The 21,055-nt window shown below is 41.0% G+C and overlaps 1 protein-coding gene across 1 annotated transcript in view; it reads left to right on the forward strand.

The window, feature by feature from the left end:
- The window catches only part of tead1a (TEA domain family member 1a), a 46,938-nt gene extending 26,618 nt beyond the window's left edge, over positions 1-20,320 (forward strand). Inside the window, exons 4-12 of the mRNA XM_003439426.5 lie at positions 1,365-1,427; positions 4,516-4,647; positions 4,856-4,905; positions 6,288-6,349; positions 8,611-8,738; positions 10,495-10,668; positions 13,101-13,241; positions 13,641-13,793; positions 15,456-20,320. Coding sequence (XP_003439474.1) covers positions 1,365-1,427; positions 4,516-4,647; positions 4,856-4,905; positions 6,288-6,349; positions 8,611-8,738; positions 10,495-10,668; positions 13,101-13,241; positions 13,641-13,793; positions 15,456-15,569 — 1,017 coding nt within the window. The 3' untranslated portion in view covers positions 15,570-20,320. The remainder of the gene's footprint in view (positions 1-1,364; positions 1,428-4,515; positions 4,648-4,855; positions 4,906-6,287; positions 6,350-8,610; positions 8,739-10,494; positions 10,669-13,100; positions 13,242-13,640; positions 13,794-15,455) is intronic.
- The last annotated feature ends 735 nt before the right edge of the window (positions 20,321-21,055 follow it).

Here is a 21,055-nt window from a genome sequence, read left to right on the forward strand (position 1 = left end):
TTCAACGCCTCTCTCTGTCTCTCGCTAGCAAAGTTGATCCAGACAACAAAGTAAAGCTAGTTTTCTGCTACGAGCCCAACACGAACCCTGTGTATTAGCCAGAGGTCCCTTTACTACGGTTCAGAGCCGCGGACCTGTTTTATATACGCGCGGAATAGTTTCCTGTACAAGATCTGCAAAAAGTGCAGCCTTACCTAATGTCCACCCTCCTGTTAGTCTTTTATATTAAGATTTAAAAATCTAGTTGGTATTGGTATGGCGAGTAGCCTTCACTAATAGTAATAAATCACACAGTTATAGTACATTCATGTAGTTGTACAAAGCTTGATAATATATTAAGTAATCCAAAGTATTCAGAATACGTTACTCTCATTGAGTAATGTAACAGAATACGTTACAAAATACGTTTTGGGGCATGTATTCTGTAATCTGTAGTGGAATACATTTTAAAAGTAACCTTCCAACACTGGTCATGCTGGTTACTGATCCTGATTTTACTTGTATCAGTGTTACCTCGAGGTAAAGATGTGTGTGCTTAGTAAAGCTCTGGTAAGTGTGATAGTGCAGCTGTAGCTGTAAGCCAGCATTCACAAGCTAACCTCTGATGTAACTATAACTGTAGTTTTACTGACAACCAACTATCCTTTTATATTATATACACATGCATTTTGGACCTCATATTGTTGACTATGGTTATGTTCCATTGATGGATTTTAATTGGAGTATATGTGTATTATGTTATATTGTGTGCCATATATAATGTGTTTATTCTGCAGTTTCATTTCATTTTAACATAACGGTCGTCCACTCAAATTAACTGTGTTGGAAAGTGTTGTGTTTGTTGTCACAACAACCAAATGTGACATCTTCTCTGTGCTACTAGAAAGGATGAGGCGAAACCAGGACCGTATTGTCCGACTAACTGCCCAGCATCAGCAGCTGCGCTACTGTTACAAGTTGAGCAATGATATAAATACAGGAGAATTATAAATGATACCACCCGTCTGTTTAGAAACACTAACTGGGTGTCTGGATTTTTATGTATTTTTTAATTATTGCATGTCAGTGAAGTGTAATCTTAGTATCTGAGCTCTTGGCCTGTGTTCCCAGGTGTCTTTTTGCTTGCTCAAAAGATGTGCATAGATGGGTCTATTCACTGTTGTCAGGGGAGGTGTGTGTGTGTGTGTGTGTGTGTGTGTGTGTGTGTGTGTGTGTGTGTGTGTGTGTGTGCGCACCCTTCCAGTGTAGCAACAGTCCTTTCATAACCATGGCAACTCACTGTTTGGTCCTTCCTCCTCTCTTTCCTACCCTTCAACCCCTCCTTCACTTTGTCCTCTACTCTCGTCTCCTCTCCTCTCCTCCAGGTATCCAGTCACATCCAAGTCTTGGCCCGAAGAAAATCCAGGGAGTTTCAGTCCAAACTAAAGGTAAGAGACCGCACCTCTGCTGCTCAGGAAGTGTTGCTGTTTTTTCTTTTCCAGTTTGTTTGCTATAAACACAGCTGATTAGTGAGGATTAGCTGTGATGACTACAGTGGATGAACAGAGTGAAAAAAGCATCATCTACAGAACTGCAAACAGATTTTTCTATGTTATCACTAAGAAATGTAATGAAAGAAAAATCACTTTTTAAAATTTTGAGTTTGTTGAACTGCGTCTCTGAAGCTGTCCTGAAGAAGCAGTGGGAATCTGTGGCTGGCTGCTTTGCTCTTTGCTTGTTAACATGAAGCTATAGCTGGGAGGACACCAGTTTCCTAGGTGTATAATTATGTCTGTTTAGGTTTTTCACTCTCTCATGTTTCCTCCTCCTCTTCCTGTCATTCTCTTGTATCCATACATTATTTTGTCCTTGTCCTCTTTCCTCTCTCCCTTCCTCTTCCTCTCTCTCACTCTGAGTCTGTTAATCTCGTGTCCTTAGTATCTTGTCCTTCTTTCCCCCCTCTTTCTTCTTCTTCCTCACAGTTGGTTGTAATTAACTTTATGTAAAGCAACAAGGGAGCGCTTGTTTTCCGAGAAGAGCAGTCGGAATGAGAACAAAGTCAGGGCTGAATTGATGTTTGCTATCATAAAAGAAACAACAGATGGTTAATTAAAGTTTATAGTAAAGGTTATTAGAATTCATATAGATCCTTTTGTTGATGATACACTATATGTTTAGGAAACACATTTGTGCACACACGAAATTGCTTAAGTGCAGTGTAGCACAGTGATATTATGGACAAGCTTACTGATACGGGTAGTGCCCCTTTAGCATGCCTCTAGTGTTGCTTTCTGATTGATTGATTGATTGATTTTTTTACCCCCCTTAACAATTTTCTAATTGGTTACACATCCAATGACAAAAAGCTTCTAGTGGGGTATAAGTGACGATTGAGAGGAAGTACTTCTTTATGTGTCTATACATTTATTTCAATTCTTGAATATTATACCTTTTTAACCCACAAATAAGTCACTAATTGTCAACAAAGGTGATGGAAAGACCTCTTTAACTATAGATAATCTTACATGAGATCACGCCACTGATGATGCTTGCGAGTTCTTGGGCTGTACATGTTTTATAACAGACATACATGTGTGTATATATGAGTCCCAAAACAAAAATATGGAGCTGTAAATGAGCGCCACAGGTCTCCTATAAATCGACTGTGTGACAGTGGCATGTTTCCACCTAATCTCATCGCCACATGGCCTTCTTGAAGAGCTGCATGCATCTCTTACGTGACTGTAACGTGTGACATGATTAACTGTGTATATGGATGGTTCTCATGGCCAAAAGGTTGTATGACAGTCTTTGGAGTAAAATGAAGCCTTGACCACATGATTAGCCGGGCATTAGGTCACAGAGCCTGTCACTAATCCATTAAAATGAATTGACCTGTAGCCCCTGAAGGTTTTAATATTGATTATAGCAGTGCCTGTAGTTCTCTCAGGATCACTTTAGCCAAAATAGGATTGTTATTCCATCTGCACTAATTTATACATGGAAGGCCTGAAGCCTTCTAGGTGCCCCCCTAACAGAACCTAGAAGCCACCTGTGAGATTGATTAGGCCAGAAATGGTATGAAATGGGTTGCAAAGTAGCTTGTAGGGCAGGCAGCAACTGTATGCAGGTATCATAACACATGCAAGATTTCCCAATTGGTTGTAAAGATGATTATCAGCTTAACCATCAGCGTACATGGGCAGGGATTGAGATCGACTGAGCTACCGGTACTGCTGGCTGAGCTTGATCTTTTGTTCTGCCAAAACTAATGCTCAGGCGAGTTTCGGTGGAGTTTGTCGTCTTTGCCGCCTTCTGTGCTTAACACGGGGCGGCACTCTTGACCATTTAGAAAATCGAAATATTGTAGAAAAATGAGAAGAATGTGAGCTCGGTGTAGATCACATCCCAGACCATGAGACCATTCAAGATACAAGATAATCAGATCGTCCACGCCTAGGTGTGTCTGCTGTCCGAGCAACATTTGCTGCCTCGCACTTTTAATACGTTTTCTGATCTATTAAAAATCAAACTACGTATGCGACGCTTTGTGTGGATTTCACAATACTTCCTCATTCAACAGGGACAGGATCATTGGTGATTTTGAAGGAATGAGTTGAGGTCAAGGTGGTTATCATACCCATATGGCTCCTGGTATTTAATATGAAAATCCAGCATGATTCCCATTTCAGTGCCTCCTATAATGTTATTACCTCCCCTAGGAGGAGAGATTTCTCTCAGTGCCAATTAACTTGAGTGAAGCAGCCAATTAGTGATTCTCCAGCTATGGCAGTGGCTCTAATTCCATTTCTTTCAGCTGTTTCATGAGTTTCATGCTGCCTTTTTGTTCACGTTATAAATAAGCCCACATCATCAAGCTTATAAATCTGCTATATGTTATCGTTTGCCCCGAGGCAGCAGCTCTGATCAGCAATGTTCACCGTGCCGTCTGAAGCACATTCAGCTCTGCTGTACACTTTGTGCTCGCCGCTCACCACTCATGTCGCCATGATTTTCCCTCGAGGCCACAAGCAACATCACCACACCCAAATGACACGCACAAAAAGACAAAGCCCTGTCCCCTGAATCGCTCTGAAACGTCACACGGACAGTTTTTCGCAAAGCAAGAGATTTAGATATGAAAGAATGTAGCCTGACCCTGATAAGGAAGACGGGTGTGAAAGAAGCTCCTGTAATTGTTCGCTTGGAGCTACACGGTGTTTTATTGGCAAATGAGCCGCTACATGTTGGGCAGTTTACTTAAATTGCTGTACGTTAATTTGCGCAATCAAAAAGTAGCAGGGAAGTGGCAGCCTGATCACATCCAGTCACACAGGGACAGTGTTTTCCCCTCAAGCTTTAATATTTAGTCATATTTAAGATTCCATTAGTCAAGACAATTCAGATTCTTCTTCTTAATTTCAGAAATTTTCCGGCTTTTTATGACTCACTGCTGATCTGCACAAGCTGCACGGTAATGACAATGTTGAGAGGAATGACGATGTTAATGAGTGTGTGGTGTTTGTTTACGTGCAGGACCAGAATGCCAAGGAGAAAGCTCTGCAGAGCATCTCCTCCATGTCCTCTGCTCAGATCGTCTCAGCCACGGCCATACACAGCAAGCTGCTGCCCGGGATAGTCCGTGCCAGCTTCCCTGCTAATGCACAGGTAATACTCGCGCACACACGTGCATACATACATGCATAGATACACAGATATGCTGTATTTATTCTCTGTGAATAAATACAGGGAGTAGTGGATGAATAGAAATAAAGCAATCTGAAGTGGCAGTGCACAAAAAACATGCAGAGATTGCATTGCATGCATGGTTTGCATTCTCAGTCCAGTGTATTAATGTGCATGTGTGTACTTTCAGCTGTGGCAGGGGATGATTCCTGGAGGACAGTCCAGCTCCACCACAGAAGAGTGAGTCGCAGTCACCTTTCACGTTCTCCTCCAACTTTTACACGTTACCTTACATGTTTTCTCTTTTGTCCATGCTTATACAACTGCAAACTATCGTGCATATTATGCCCTTTTGTAGTAAAATAAAATAACAGCGACTGGTCTGCAGGTGTGGGATAGAATTTGAGAAATAACTTGAGATCAATTCACGAATTTATGGAAAGATTGTAATGATTTGAAAGTAAAATCTGTTGATAAAGTTAAGAATTCACAAGCAAACACTAAGCTGTCAGTTCTCCCAAATCAGCGTATTGTTTTCTTCTGAATAGGCCCAATTTACAGCACCGTGAAGCCGGGATGCTTCTGATAGTATGCTCAGTGTGGTAATTTACAGGTCATTCTAAAATCACGGGTAATTTCTTATGGCTTAATCCGATTGCTAAGAAGGCTAGAATTTGATTAGTTCATCCACTGGAGGCATAACACATGTCAAGCACCAGCAGCAGCACTGGTGTGAAGAGGTTGTTACACCTTTGCAAAGTAACACAATATAGTTCGTTGACCAAGAGAAAAAAAGACCTATTTTTTCTCCCCAAATCTATGAGACGTCTTCTAAATTTGTAATTTTTTTACATCCTAAACTGCTCTGTAATTTCCATTTTCACCTACAGTGGCCATACTAACCACTAACTGTACTAACCACAGTGAAACATGCACTTTGTTTCATTTAAGTGAACTTGTAAACCCTTACATCAGGAGTTTTTCACTCCTCTGGCTGTAGACATTATTACTGAGTACTCGCTATGTTTTTGAAATGTCAGACAGGGTTCATCCCATTTACTACTAAGTGCTTTTTGAAATATGACAAGCCAGAACTCAGACACACAAAGATTTCTCAGTCTTGTCAGGCTGGATTTGGCTTAAAGTTATTGATGCATTTTTTTTTTGTAGCAGACAGAATCATCACAAGAGTCTCGCAGACACATCCAGATGCACGCAATCAGAATAAATAAATGGATGTTTAAACAAGGGGACAATTCAGAAGTCATAAATCTGATTAGTTTGCAGGACTGACACCTGGAATCTTCCAATTTCTTAGAAAATAACAGTAAATTTTATTTCCAGCATGTTTAAGCTGGTTTCTTGGCCTAGTTTCCGTTCACATGGCTAGCTGCATCAAGTTCAAACGCGCTTTTCATTTCATCACCTGCTGCTCTTACGTGCCCATGAGATGATGATAATGGTCGGAAATAGGGCTGGTATAGCTTTTACTGAACTCGGAGCTGCTCTTGATCTCTGTGCTTCTACTGCTGTTCATACAAGACACACAGCAGACTTCCTCGCTGTATAATGTAAGTACAGTGACAATGCTTCCTTTCTGCTTCTGTCTCTGTTTCTCTCAGCATCAAGCCTTTCTCTCAGCAAGCCTACTCTGTGCAGACAGCAGGGACCACCACGATCTCAGGTGAGACGGACCACAGCGCAATTATCTTCTTTTTTTAAAGCGGACTCGCAGTCCTGTCTCCTGCCATTTAGACCGCTGCCTCACTACAGGATGGTTTTTGAATCTGTCTGAACACCTGGGTCTCCAGTACTCCCGCTTTTGTATCGTGAAGAGGTCGTGAGAGGGAAAAGGTGTCAATCTGACTTTTCTTACATCATCTGTGCTAAAAGTTTGTGTTGCTTCTTCTAGAAGCAGCTTTGAAAATATCAGGTGGAAAGTGCAATTCCTGGGAAAATTGCACTTTGATTGCTTGGCATAGCTTTTGCAGCTTGCGTGCAGCTGCTGAAGCTGTCTGTTTACTGGCTGAAAATGCTAGTAATTTTAATCTTGGAGCCATATAGCCTTCAATACAAGGGGGTAGCAGGATAGCAAGCAGTGCTCATTTGGTCCTGTCAACTTAAAAACTCTGTGTAACCTCAGAAAACCATTACCATTAATGACCTCCATTGCCGCTGAGTGAACTCCAGTGTTGAGGACATTAGTGTGCAGCTCGTGCTCACACATTGACTATTACTGCAAAAAGTAAACTTATACATCTGCCATTAAACAGCTGGAAAGCTAGCCAGATAGAAATATCCCTCAGATATGATTTCGCTGCCGATAATGTTAGCAAGAAATATAACTATACCCAGCGACGTGTCCATAATGTAGTCCTGCTCACACCGAAGTTGGTTCCTCTTGTTAAATTACAACCTGTATCCAGAGGAGGTGCAGAGCTGCTTTGAGTCTACAGTCTTATGAACCACATCAGAGGACATTATTAGTTCGACTGGCTGCATCAAGGAATAGATCCAATTTTGTGACGATACGAGCCAGGCCTCTATGCTACTTTGAGAACAAGCCTTGGATACGTAGTGACCTAAAAGAAATGGTAAATGGACTGTACTTGTTTTCTATTCAATTTAAGCCCTTGGTGTTTTTCTACTACAAGCCTCATTCACATAAGTGCTTTTTCTTTGCCTAACTTTGAAAAAAAGATGCATCAGGATAACTCAGGGTTCAGTATCTCGCCGAGGATACTTGACATGCAGGTGCCAGAGGAGCCAGGGATCGAACCACTTTTCCAATGAGTAGACAAACCGCTCTACCTCCTGAGCCGCAGCCATCCACAAAAACTGCTTAGTAAAAAGAAGAAACCCTTTAAGGTGGCAGAAGAAGTGAACTCCCGGAGGAGAGTGAGAGTCCACGTAAGGGTGAAGCTGACGAAATGCTGGAGGCCACACTCGACCACAAGAGATGTGTGGCGAGGAATGAACAACGTCACTGAGGTTAAGATGACAGACAAGCGGCGCACAGCCAGGAGAGACAAATGAGATGAACAGTTTCTTCAGCAGGTTTAGGTTTAGTCTGGCCTCGGCTCACCATCGCTACACCACTGACTCACCAGGCTGATGGTACCAACTGAGAAAGTTGGAGGTGGTCTCATTTTTAATATTTTTATCAACCTAATTTTTATATTACAATCCTATCAAACGATAAAAAACTAATGAAATGACAAAAGTTGGTTTTATTGGCTGACCTGCTGATTGCACACACCTTGTTAGCTTTGCTGTTTCAGAGTGTCCTCTCAAATGTGGAACAGGGCACCCAAACTAACGAGTTCCTTAGTGTGTGCTTGACTTGGAAAAGTTCAAATTTGACAGTTTGTCAGAAAATTAGGTAACCACGGCCACTGGAAATACCCCAAACATCTCTAATCTTTTATCCACTCATGACAAATCAGAAAAAGACTGAGCCAGAGCTGAGCCAGTCACGTGACTGACCACAGATGAGGTCAACAAAAGCTACGTTTCATGAATTTAAGAAGGCACCGTGTCACTTGGCTCACCCGGCACTGTTGAGCTTCCTCTCTTTAGTGACCCTCTGAGGTCTCGGCCAGATTGTAAATTTGCCTCAGAGTGGATGATGGGGCGTGCCAGTTACAATAGCATGAAACTAAGTGACGGGAGTAGCGAGGTTTTTGAAAATGGAGCGAGGTGAGTTTTGAGGCAACAATCGGGGGTCTCGCTGTGGCCCCTGCATTGTTACCCCTTTACATATACTGTTGTTCACCGCTTTTTAGTGCCTCGCCTTTACCTCAGCCCGCCTTTGTCCTCGGGCCTCCAGTAATGGCTTAAATTTTTACACGTTTGCATTACTGCTAACCCCGTTAAAAAGCACGATTGCACATGATGCAGTGGTGAAGTGGGGTTAAATGATGTGTGTGTGTGTGTGTTGTCAAGGCTATGAACCTCCCAGTGCAGCCCAAACGCACCGAGAGCCGGCATGGCAGGGTCGCTCCATCGGCACCACCAAACTACGACTGGTGGAGTTTTCATCTTTCCTGGAGACACAGAGGGACCAGGAGGCAGTGAGTTACTCCGCACACATGCACACTTATCCAGCACCAGACTACAATAAGCACTCCCTATTGTCCCATAAACAGAGATGACAGATAACCCCACAGCAGAGAACAGCGTTAAAGCCCTTTGTGTGTCGCCTAGTATGAATAACCTTTGTAAAGCTCTATCTCTCTGTCTGCTCAGTCTATCTGTCATCCTGCCACGCTGCGTACTCACTGCCATTTTTCTACCTTGGGCTCATAGACAGCTGGCATTCATCTTGTTGCTTTTTGTTTGCTTAGTGGGAAAAAAACTGTTGTATAGTGACTTTGAAATAGATTCTGTTGTCAAACGGCATCATGTTTCCTGCATCATTTACATTAGTGGGAATAAATGGAGTCCTTAAATGTAGATCCATCCCACTGAAGTCAAATTTAACATGCAGATTTATCAGTAGACAAAGACAAAGTTGGGCAAAAATGCAGAAAATTATGTATTTTTTTTAACCAACCAGACTAGGAGATCTTTCTATAAAGTTTTTTGCCCTCTGTGATCTGTATCGCTGGCCAATATTGCTTTAAACTGTATGATTTATTGTGCTGCAAAGCCAAACAAACTCACACCCAGTCTAAAAAAAGCAGGTCAGAGTTTTTAAGGAGAACAGGCCAGTAAAGGGCCGTGGTTCTGCTCTGAAACTGGTCAGTGGGAGTAAGCCAGTAAAATCTCTATTTGAGTTTAGAAATAGAAATTTGAAGTTTGCTTTCAACATAAGCGTATTAATCAGCAGCTTAGATGGATACTGAGATTACAGTTGAATTATTAGCAGTTTATCCCTCAGTTTAATTTTGTAGTTTTAGCGGCCATGCCTGCATTCAGTTTATTATAATTGATAAAACCTGACTTAAATTTAACGATTAAATGATAACGAGGGTTCCTGATCTTTTGGACAAAGACGGTTTTTGCAGCTTTGCCTCTGCAGCGACTGCAGCGTTTGACTAAATCAAACAATGAAGATCTGACTGAAGTGCTTTCAGCTTTAATTCAGGAGGGTTAACAAAAAATTTGCATTAAATGTTGAGGAATTACAGCCATTTATACACAATCCTGTTTTCAGAGACTCAAAGGTAATGTGAAGATTTTTTCACTGCCTGGATGAAAGTCATTTGCAGTCTGCCTGAAGTGGAGAACCCATGGACACCATCAAATGTTTCCTCCCTTGAGATGCTCTGCTAGACCTTTACTGCAGCCTCTTTCAGTGGCTGCTTGTTTGGGTGTTTTCTCTGCCTTTAGTTTTGTATTCAGTAACTGAACAACATGATCTGCTGGGTTGAGATCAGAGCTGGAGATTGAAAAATATCTGGGTTTTCTGAGTCTTCGGGGGGAGAGAGTAGATTCTCAAGCACCCCCTGTCTGGATTTCCATTAATGGAGGCGTCTCTTGGTTGCAGACCTTGACAACCTCCGTGAACGGTAGCGTCTCAATTCATGCTGAGAGTGTTCTGTGTTTCATGTCGATAAGTTGTTTTTCTAAAGCATGGAGATAATTCTGTCATGCACTTTAAATGACTTCCGTGGTCTTGTTGGCTTTTGGTTGTGCTGCGATGACGTGCAGTCTTTCTGTTTAACTATGCACCAGATTGCTGATCTGTCCAAGTTTATATTTTTCTGTTTCTCTGTTAGGTTCAAAATTCCAGTGAAAAGTTATAGCAGGATCCTAGAAGTAACCCAGTGTGTTTATCTCCACATTTCTGGCCTCCGTCTGATTCAAACTTTTCTCTCTTCTCAGTACAACAAGCACCTTTTTGTGCACATCAGCCAGAGCAGCCTGAGCTACAGCGATCCGCTGCTGGAGTGTGTGGACATCCGGCAAATCTACGACAAGTTCCCCGAGAAGAAGGGAGGTCTGAAGGAGCTGTTTGATAAGGGCCCACAAAACGCCTTCTACCTGATCAAGTTCTGGGTGAGCAGACAAACTTTTAATCAGTTTCCTGTTTACTTGAGGTTTTTTTTCCAGTACCTGTCAAAATATCCTAAAAATATTTCTGGACTAAGGTTAATGTTTTTTCCCTTTTGCTCCTGAAAATGCTTTCTGCCCCCACCCAGGGAAAGTTCCGATATTTTTCTATGCAGCACTTTGTGTGTGTGTGTGTGTGTGTGTGTGTGTGTGTGTGTGTGTGTGTGTGTGTGTGTGTGTGTGTGTGTGTGTGTGTGTGTGTGAGTTCCATCTGTCCACCCGGAATATGGAGGTGGTGGGTTGATGAAAGCGCAGACGCTTTGTTTGAACACCTGCTCACCTCCCAACTCACAGGTAGCTGTTTTCACCTGTGTGTGTGTGTGTGTGTGTGTGTGTGTGTGTGCGTGCTGACTTTACTGTCCTTTCTCAGAACTCCTCTGTACCATAGGACTTCCAAAAATCCGACTCTCAAACTAATAATTTGTAGCCACAAAAAAAAAAAAGTCAATAACAAAAAAACCCAGTAAGATGACAATAATTGGATCTAAGTGGGCGGATGCTTTCAGCTATTGTGTTCCTGTTCTTTGGAACAAGCTACTCTCTTCTCAGTTACATGTGTGCATACATTCAACAACAGACCCCAAACCTTTTTATTTACACAGATCTTCACTTAATAGGCGTTGGCGTTGTTTTGTTTTGCAGCTTTGACTGCCTTAAGGCATTGCAAACCTACACAGGTTTTTATGTCTCTATCTTCTGCGTCAGGTGGATCGAGTTTACATGTAATGAAATGTGATCTATAGATAAAAACGTCTTTGTCATTTGCAATATGAATTAAGTGTGTGTATAGGTGCAGTGAGTAATTTTTCTTAGAATCATCTCAGATGAATGGGTCAATTAAAGTAATCACATTTGGTGATTGACAAACTGAGCTGTTGGATGCTTTCAGTGCTCACGGTGGAAAAACATACTGGCTTTTATCTTCATGTTTTCAGACAGTGCTTCAGTCTGATGATGCTATGTCATAGTTATAATGCTGTAGGATTGTGGTGGCCTTTGGGTTGATGTTCTGTTACCGTGTGACTACATTGAATTGTTAGTCGCTAATCAGAGTAGCTAAAATCCTTGCCTTGAGAAGTAAACTAAAGTGGATATTGTGTAATTCTTTTTAACCACAAGCATTTCGAATTGGATATCGGATGTTGTCACAGCCCTAGTTTGTAAGCAAGTTAGCTTAGTAGCAGTCACACTGATTTGCTAGCTAGATGAGCTAATGTTACAGCAGATTATTTATTCTCGACACCTTTTCCTCTTTCCGTCATTGTCATAAACGTAATTCTAAAACGACACCATCCTCTGTGCATGTGTTGCACTTGCACAGCTTCAACATGAGCAGAAATCCAAGGCTTCCTGTTACTTGCAGCTGCTAAGCTCCGTGACTGGAGAACTCCTGTTCTGGGGTGGGGCTGGTCAACCGACAAAATCACTGTGAGGTGAGGAGGTTGTTGGACAGTAGAAATAATCCAGGAGAGGACAGGAGCCTGCAGGCTTGTGAAGTGGTGAGGTGTGCTTGCAGCATGCGAACAAACAAAGAGTGTGTGTGTGTCATGTAGAGAGCCTTCCCTTGAATTTAATTAAAAAGCTCTCAGATCTACCACAATGGAGTGTGTTTCTGATAATCTGCAGCTTTAATAGAGCACGGTTTGATGTTTGTGTGCACGTGAATGGATGTAAATGTAAGTGAGTAAGCATATGGTGTTTGTGTTTGTGTTCTCTGAGCCCCGAGACACACGGCGCTCCTCAGAGGACTCATTACAAACAGTACAAACCCTTCCCTGCTCCTCCCTGCCTGCAATCCAGGTGCAGCGTGTTCTCTCCGCTCTGATTAAACATTTTTCTGCTTCAACTTCGGTCGCACAAAGTTGAATAAGAAAATGCTCTGTTCTTCTGTTTCTCCCCTGTACCTGCCTCTTTCCTGTCTCATAAAACACCTGCATAAAGGTTTGGTTCAAATAAAAAAACAAACAAATGTGGATGTTGTAAAATGTGGGAATTGACCTTTACAACAATGCATTTTTTCTTCTTCTAAGGATTACACTACAAATTGCGTTTTAACTGTTTTATGAGGTGATTAAGGAGATAGACATGCATATGCAAGGTTTCAGAACATTTTAGTGCCCAACTAAAACAGCACTCTGCACTGATCTATGGAGGAAGAGTACTTCATGTAATGAAAAATAAGCTTGCACATTGCATTTTCACGTCAGTTTCAGCATCATAATCATGGATCTGCTTGTCCTCTGGAGACCTTTTATGGTGCAGTACCAGCAGAGGGCACTGTTGGCAAACTTTAGCTTCAGAAAAGCAACAGGACTAAATATGTGCTTGTTTTCCGTGACTTGATGTTCGTGTTGTCGTCTTTGCTCTGTGGTTTCCAGGCGGACCTGAATTATAATGTGCAGGACGACCCGGCAGCCTTCTACGGTGTGACCAGCCAGTACGAGAGCTCGGAGAACATGACAATCACCTGCTCCACCAAGGTCTGCTCTTTTGGCAAGCAGGTGGTTGAGAAGGTTGAGGTGAGGACTGAGGATAACTGCTAAATAGAAACATTTTGGGTTTATTCACACAGCAGGTGATTTTTGTGTGAAAAAATATTGATACTTGCAATCTATAATTAATGTTTTAAATGTAATGTAACTCCCTATGTGGGCTTTAAAACCACCGCATCCCTCATTTTCTTCACTTCAAGCCCCCGATGGCATCAAATAATCCTTTATGACACTAGCAAAAATGATTATGTCAGGCCTGACAGTTTTCCACAGCTGCACATAATGTTACACAACCATTTTCAAAGGCTGAGCTTTTCACTAGAAAGCTGCTTTTGATGTGTAAAACTGATGGAGGTGCCTTTCATTGGTGCGTTGTGTAATATTATTTGGCTAAAGCATCTTCCTTTGCTTCCCCCGCTCTCACAGACAGAGTACGCGAGGTTTGAAAACGGGCGTTTTGTCTACAGAATCAGTCGTTCCCCGATGTGCGAATACATGATCAACTTCATCCACAAGCTCAAACACCTGCCGGAGAAATACATGATGAACAGCGTGCTGGAGAACTTCACTATTTTGCTGGTGAGGGCAGACACTGTGTCTCTCTGTGTGCTGTAGTGTTTATGTTATGCAAATATATATTTACCACCTTCCTTCTCTCGATGGGTGAAAATGTTACACTAAAATTCAGTTAATCTAAGTCAGGCATCTCTCTTCTGCTTTTCCTCCTTCTGTGTCATATCGTTACTGTTATCATGGCTAATGCTTATTTTAAACATGAAGCTTCAAATAATGAGGTCAACATATGTACAGTTAATCCCCACGAGATAAAAGCTCAGGTTTCATCCTGTCTTAAAACTGAGTTTTTTAACTCTTAGACCTCTGTGATGGTGGAGTCATAATAGAGGTTATATCCTTAATATGATCATCTCACGCTGACAGCCAATCAGTAGAAAGTTGGATTACAGAGAGGGAGGTCTTAAAGGGAGAAGAGCTAAAACCGCTTGCTTCAGAGAGTGGATGAGGTATAGACTGTATATAAAAGATGTACAGTGTGGCATTAATGACGGACCCGACCACAGGCTTGTGCTTTTAAGCATCTCTTTATTAACTCGCTTGCTGTTAAACACACACGAACGGCCTCAGCTCTCCCGCTGCCAGCCGCACACATCACCAACAACAGCAATAACCCAGGACCCAGTGCAGATCTTCAAGCCGACGAGGCGTGACTGCCGATGCCGTGCAGATGCGTCCATCTCCCCTGCAACGGCACCACAGACCATGCCCCGCCACATACAGATTCTAGGTCTGGAAAAGGAATGGAACATCAAAGTGTATTCAAGCTGGTTGCAAAGAGGAGTTTATTAAGATCCTACTTGCCATCAAACACACGGGAGGATAAGGCAGGGAAGGTGATAGGACAGTTCTTACAACATGAGCTTCCAGTGTGTCTCAGTTTCCCAGGCAGACTGACCCCTCCCTCATCATGTCTGGTTTTAAAATGGGAAGGTGACAGCGGTGAAAAAGCTTAGCCCAAGACTTCACAACAGGACTTCACTAGTCAGCATCTGTGTTGACCTGCTTTTATATACAGTCTATGGAATGAACTTGGAGGCAGCACCAAGATCCAGTACAAGATAAATAAGAGTGATTTTGAGTTAATGCAAAGCCACCCTAGTGGAGTCCAAGAATAAAAACATGAAACTGGAAATGAGCAGAGTAGGTCCCCTTTAACACCAGCCGGTGCCAGGTCTCTGTGACACTACATTCACTGGGAATAGATAATGAGAATCTTCTTCAGCGTCTGTGCAGAGCTCTCGCTGCTACTTTAACCACCTTTTTGCAAAAATCACACGACCCAAAAACAAATGGGATTAACCAAACTCTGATTTACTCCCTAAACCAGCACCTTCAGTGTGCTTGTAAAAGACTCAGTGGCACCTTTCTACATTGGTAGACCTTATAAAGTGCACTTAAACACGTTTTGTTCAGGTGCTGTACTTGTTTCATGTGCTTTGTATAAGCATATTGTCTTCTATATCCTACAGCTGTGAATACATGTTGAAACATTAGCTGTTGCCTTAAGGAGGATAAGAGTTTACTTGTAGTATATGTAGTATATTGAAGTATACTTGTAGTACAGTTATTGGACTGAAGGCGCAATGATCTTGAATGATATATGTATACGAGTGTGCTTGTCCTTGACCCCTTGTGCGTTCGTCATTCCCGTGTGTGTGTTTCCAGGTGGTGAGCAACAGAGACACTCAGGAAACGTTGCTGTGTATGGCGTGTGTGTTCGAGGTGTCCAACAACGAGCATGGAGCACAGCACCACATCTACCGACTCATCAAGGAATAACACATACACATATACACACTCACGTTGAAACACATGTATGGCCTTTGCTTGGTGTTTTTTTTTTTTTTTCCCTTTTTTGTGACATCAGAGCTAAAAATGTGTCTAAAAATTTGTTTCAGCCAAACAAATTCGTGAAAAAAATAAAAAGGCTGCATTTTCACTGAAAATAACTGGGGTAAAAAGTATTTTTTTGTAATTAACGCCAGATATGACACAGGATGCTGCAGAAACCTCCTCAACAGGAGCATATCCACACTAACTCCAAACCTGGTGATCGGTAGCTCATTAGCTATAATGATAATAAAAAAAGCACAGTGGCAGTGCAGCCATAAAAAAAAAAGCATCAGAATCGACCTGGTGCATTTCCCCAAGAACATCCTGACTCTGATATCACCAGGGGATGTCACGTCTCCACTAATTGGTTCCTTCTTCTCTTTCTCCCAGTTTTTTTTCTTTTCTCTCTGTTTTTTTTTCTCTTTGCTGTCTTGATGATGGAAATGAAAGTGGTGTTTCTGTCATGGGTTTTGGTGAAAGTCGACCCAGGGAGAAATAAGAAAGAGAGGGGGAGATTAAAAAAAAAACAACAAGAAACAGAGAGAGAGCGAGATCTCATAATCCCCCCCCCCGTGACAAAAGTGTGTGCGTGTGTTATCTGTCAGGAAACTGACAGGCGCTGAAGGTCAGACCCTGTGTATCATCAATAAGCAGAGAAAGCTGGAGGAAATAACACTACTGCATTATCATATAGTAGAATATAGAGGTGGATTTGTACAGATGGACACTGCAAATTGTGTGAGCTGAATTCTTATACAAGAGGTTTGTCCCAAAGAAAAAGAAATCAAATTTTTACCTTTTTGTATGTTTTCTTTACAAAAAAAGAAAAGAAAAAAATGTTCTAAACTTTGGGGAGTTGTTTATTGATAATAGCATAGAGATTCTATTTTAATTCCACAATCACTATCTAAACCTTATGTTAATAATAAGAAACTATAAGTGAAATTGAACAATTCAGGTAGCTTTTTTGTGCAACAGGTGACTCTTTATTTAGCTTAAAAGACTCTAACAAAATTATAATCCTCAAGATTTCAGAATCCTGTTTTGTGGGCTTTTATTGTGAAGCAGCAGCTGTAGGAAATGCCAGCTCTGTGGGAGAACGGCAAACTGATGTCACGGAGACGTAATTAGAAATGCTAAAACTGGATTCCATAAACGGATTCAACGTGGAATTGCAGGCTTCATCCCAAACCGTGACAGCTGTCACACAGAGGGGTGATTAACGGATAGAAATGTGATTACAAACTATGATCAACTATTAATATGAGCTTGCAGATCTTAAGGATTATAATCGGAAGCATACTCTGGTCTACTGAAAAGCACTGTGAATTTTAAACCTTATACATTGCCATTCATGGTGTACACGTAGGGAAAAAAGTTTTACCGCTGTTTTTATCGTGTAAATTACTTTTGCAACTTAAAGGGGACCTATTGTGTTCATTTCCATATTTTCTTTCTTTTAGTCTCCTAGAGTAGCTTTGCATGCGTCACAGTTCAAAATAATCCTCCTTTATTGTATTTTGGTCCTTGATGTAGCCCTTCAGTTCAATGTCTGAGTCGGCCTCCCATTATTAAACCGAACTTCTTCTAATTGGCTACTACCTGCAAACAGAAGGCTCAGCAGGTGGGCGGGACTTTTGTACACATGTCCAGAGCTGACATTAAAGAGGTTTTTTTTGTTTTTGTTGTTGTTTTTTTGCTATCTGAAGCAGATACCTGAGCTTTTGGTCCACATATTATTTAAAATTTTGGCCTAGTTTATTCCAAGTGTCCACCATTTTAACTTTATATATGATGGAAAACAAGGAGAAGCATAATAAGTCCCCTTTAATGTTATCCTAGTTAAGTGTGATGACCATGCCCATACAAGCAAGCCTGAATATTACATCCATATTTAGATGGGACAGCCCTGACCAGAAGCATTCTCACCTCAGTGTCAGGGTTATTTTAACTCTAGATGACACAGTTCCCCTCAACCACTACAACACAGTTTTTTTCTGGTTATATAATATTTAAAAAGTAATTTATGAATTTTAAAAAACCAAAAACTCTCGATGGAGTGTACTGTAGCAGGTGTCGTCTGGTGGTTTGTCTGTGTCATGCCCAGCAGCATGAAGTGCCTTTGGCTGGAAACAGCATTAGACATTTCTATTGTGTTTCCCAAAAGTCCTGATAATTTGATGTTGTAGTTGGTGCATGGGACAAAAAAACAAAAACATTTTATTGTACAGGAACATTTTGGTCCCACATGCCCCAGTTTTCTGTGTCCTGGGGTCAGTTTATCCAAATTCCATGTAAAAGTGGTTCTTTAATTTAATTTGTGGACAGTCCTGATTAATTTTTTTTTATTTTTTTCTGATGTCTTTGGGATAAATTCTTGTTCATGTGGTATCTATTGGCAGTATTTATTCCATGTATTTGCATTTGTTTATTACATGTGTGACGGATTCATGTAGAGAGAGCTTGTGCACTAGATGTTACCTGGGGCCTCGTTCATAAAATGCAACTGTTTGGACTTGTCACTGTTTGGACGACCTGCTCTTACAAACCTGCTGTAGAATCATTTTGATTATCTGTTTTCTATAGAAGCTGTTAAAAGTAGTGGATGCCATCAGTTAACTTTTACAACTTTAATATCTCTCTGTCCGATACAGCTACAGCTACAGCTAGCAGGTTAGCTTAGCTTAGCATAGCAATGAAAGCAAGTGGAAACAGTACTCATAATCCCCTCTAAAGCTAGCAAATTCAGATATTATATTTGGTTTGTTTGGTATGATTAAAAACAAACCGTATAGTCAAGTTATGTGGTTTAAAAAATAAGAAGAAATGCTAAAAGTCGACCAGCTCTCAAATCATCTTGTCTTGTTATATATTCACATATCTATAGCTGGTTAGCTTAGCTTAGCTTACCCATATAGACAGAATGCAGTCCTGTTTAATTAGCTTTTGCAGATTTTCTGCAAGTTTGGCCCGTATTCCCAACCACGGGTGTTTGGAAGGCTAGTTTTAAAAAGTAATAAATTAATGAAGTTAAAACTGAGTCAGACTGCCTGCTCTCAGACTTGTTCCAGCAGTCCAGACGTACTTTTGAGAAGTAGGCAGTTTTACTTTTAGCTTTGCTGTTTCCACTTGTTTTCATGGTGTGATAAACTCATGGCATTAGCAGCTTTCACACAACAAACCGAACAAGAAATGTATTTGTTAGAGTGCCAAACTGATTCTTTAAAGTTAGACTGAAAAGGCAGCTATAAGCTACACTGACTAGGTTTACCGATTCATCTGGATAAGCTTCTTTCACTTGGAATTAAAATCCGTGATTTGTAACTCATTGCAGCTCTTAAAGATTTCTTTTTTTGTTTACATGTGGGAGTCTGTTTAAACACTAGAAGGTCGGAAAAATGAATGCATGTGAATGAATGAGGCCCAGAGGTTTTTATGTTTTAATAAGAAAACCTTGATACCGTGATGTTGGTCGAAAATGCTTTGCGGTGTCCGGAAGATCCAGTAACTTGTAGGAACTTCAAACCTGAAATGACACATCTTTGCTTAGAAATGGCCAGCTTTTCAAAATTTAGCCTCAACAAGTTATGACTCATACGTGATTCACGTCTCCTGCCTTTGTGCTGAAATGGATTAGTGTTTTTCCAAAACCACTAGGTTTTGACTCTGTTAAACTAAAGACCCCTGTGGGTGTCTGTCGGGATTACAAACCACGCTTTCCCCCCTCACACTCATGAATCATCCCGCTAGGAAATTCCCCTGCTCTTTACTTTCCCAGACTTGTGGCTCACACTCCAGTATTTGTTGTTTGTAGACCGAACACTAGGCCTTCCTGCAGGAGGATGGACACGTAATGTGCAAGTGACAGCCCAACAGACAGCTGCAGCTATGACCCTCTGTCCAAACAGTATCTAGCACCTGCTTACCAAAGACAGTCATGTGACACAAAGTAAAGAGGAAAGTGATTTATTAAAGCTCGCTTGATGAACATTAAAAAAAAAAAAAAATCAAACATGGACGCCCCTTACCGTCTTGGCTGTCAGGAAAAGGCTCCTTCAAACTGTGACTCATTAAAATGCTCTAACTGTCCGTTAAATATTACAAGGACTCAGCTGCACAGCTTAGCTGTTAACTGTCCATTTGCTATAATCAGCTGGAGAATATGTGGTGACAATGAAATAACACTAAAGCAGTGAAGTCTAAAAGGTCGTTCAAAAGGTCACAAAGTCCAGTGAAGCACTGAGTTTTTCAGTCATCGTCGTCTGTGTTGTTAATGTCGTCTTGTATGTGCAAGTTGGATATTATCTTCTATTACGGATCACGTGAGGCGCAGAAATCCTGTCTGTAATCAATTCCAAAATGGCCTTGAATCTTTTTCGCTCCGGTGCAGCACGCGTGTGTCGTGCACCGAGGGGTTTTTGATAAGGTGCTTTGTATAAAAGTGACAATAACGTTTATTACAGATGTTGTGTATATCTTTGATATTCTAATGTTTATCCTATTTTGTGAAGAGAGTACATTTAGGAGAAATCCAAAAGCTAGTAATGTGTGTCTATTGGTACTGCACAGGGTCTGATCTTTGCTTTGTAACTTTCTCCCCCCTCATGGCTAAAGGTATGTTAGATATTTTCTAGCTTTGTAGAGACTTTGTACGCATATGCTATTCAGTTTAAATAAATGGTCAGTTCTAAACTGTGCTCGTGGGTTTTGTCTTTTCTCATTAGTCTCATCTCTGAACTTGCTCATGTTGTTGTCATTAATTAATTTAGCTTGAATGCATTCACATGGTACATGTAGAATTCTTCTTTGCATACAGAATAGCAATGGGAGGTTTCAGCAGAGCTGTTATAGTTTTGTACTTTCTAATTAGTTTTATTGTCATTTCATTTTAAGTATTTAGAAACTTGAATATTTATAGGAAATAACACAGGTCTACCAAGCAGACGAAGCTTTGTCGACAGTGGTGACTGCAATATTTAAAGCTTAACCCGTTTTTGTAACCTTTTGATAAAATTCAGGATTGAGGTTAATCAATTCATTATTATGATAAGTTGACTCTGTCATTAAACCTCCCACAGCATTAACAGACACGCTGTTTAAAACTTCAGTTTTTAGGAGTTTGCTTTCAAAAAAGCTTTGATACATCAAAAGAAACCAACTAAACCCTCCCATATAAGACTTCCGTATAAAAATGTGAAACTTTACTGTAAAATATGTTGTATGTTTACAGTCCTGTGCAGAAAACTGTTGTCAGGAACTAATTTCCCTTTAGCAGTTCAAGCCAATGAACTAGACGCCTTGACCATGTAGAGCCTTTTTGGTTAATTGCACCAAGAATCCATTCAAGAAGATTTTTAATCCAGTTTTTGTGTTTACCACACCGACTGACTATGAACTCAAGAATTGTTCACATATATTTCTTGTGAAGCTCG

Source organism: Oreochromis niloticus, linkage group LG7, assembly GCF_001858045.2.
Source record: "Oreochromis niloticus isolate F11D_XX linkage group LG7, O_niloticus_UMD_NMBU, whole genome shotgun sequence".
NCBI lineage: Eukaryota > Metazoa > Chordata > Actinopteri > Cichliformes > Cichlidae > Oreochromis > Oreochromis niloticus.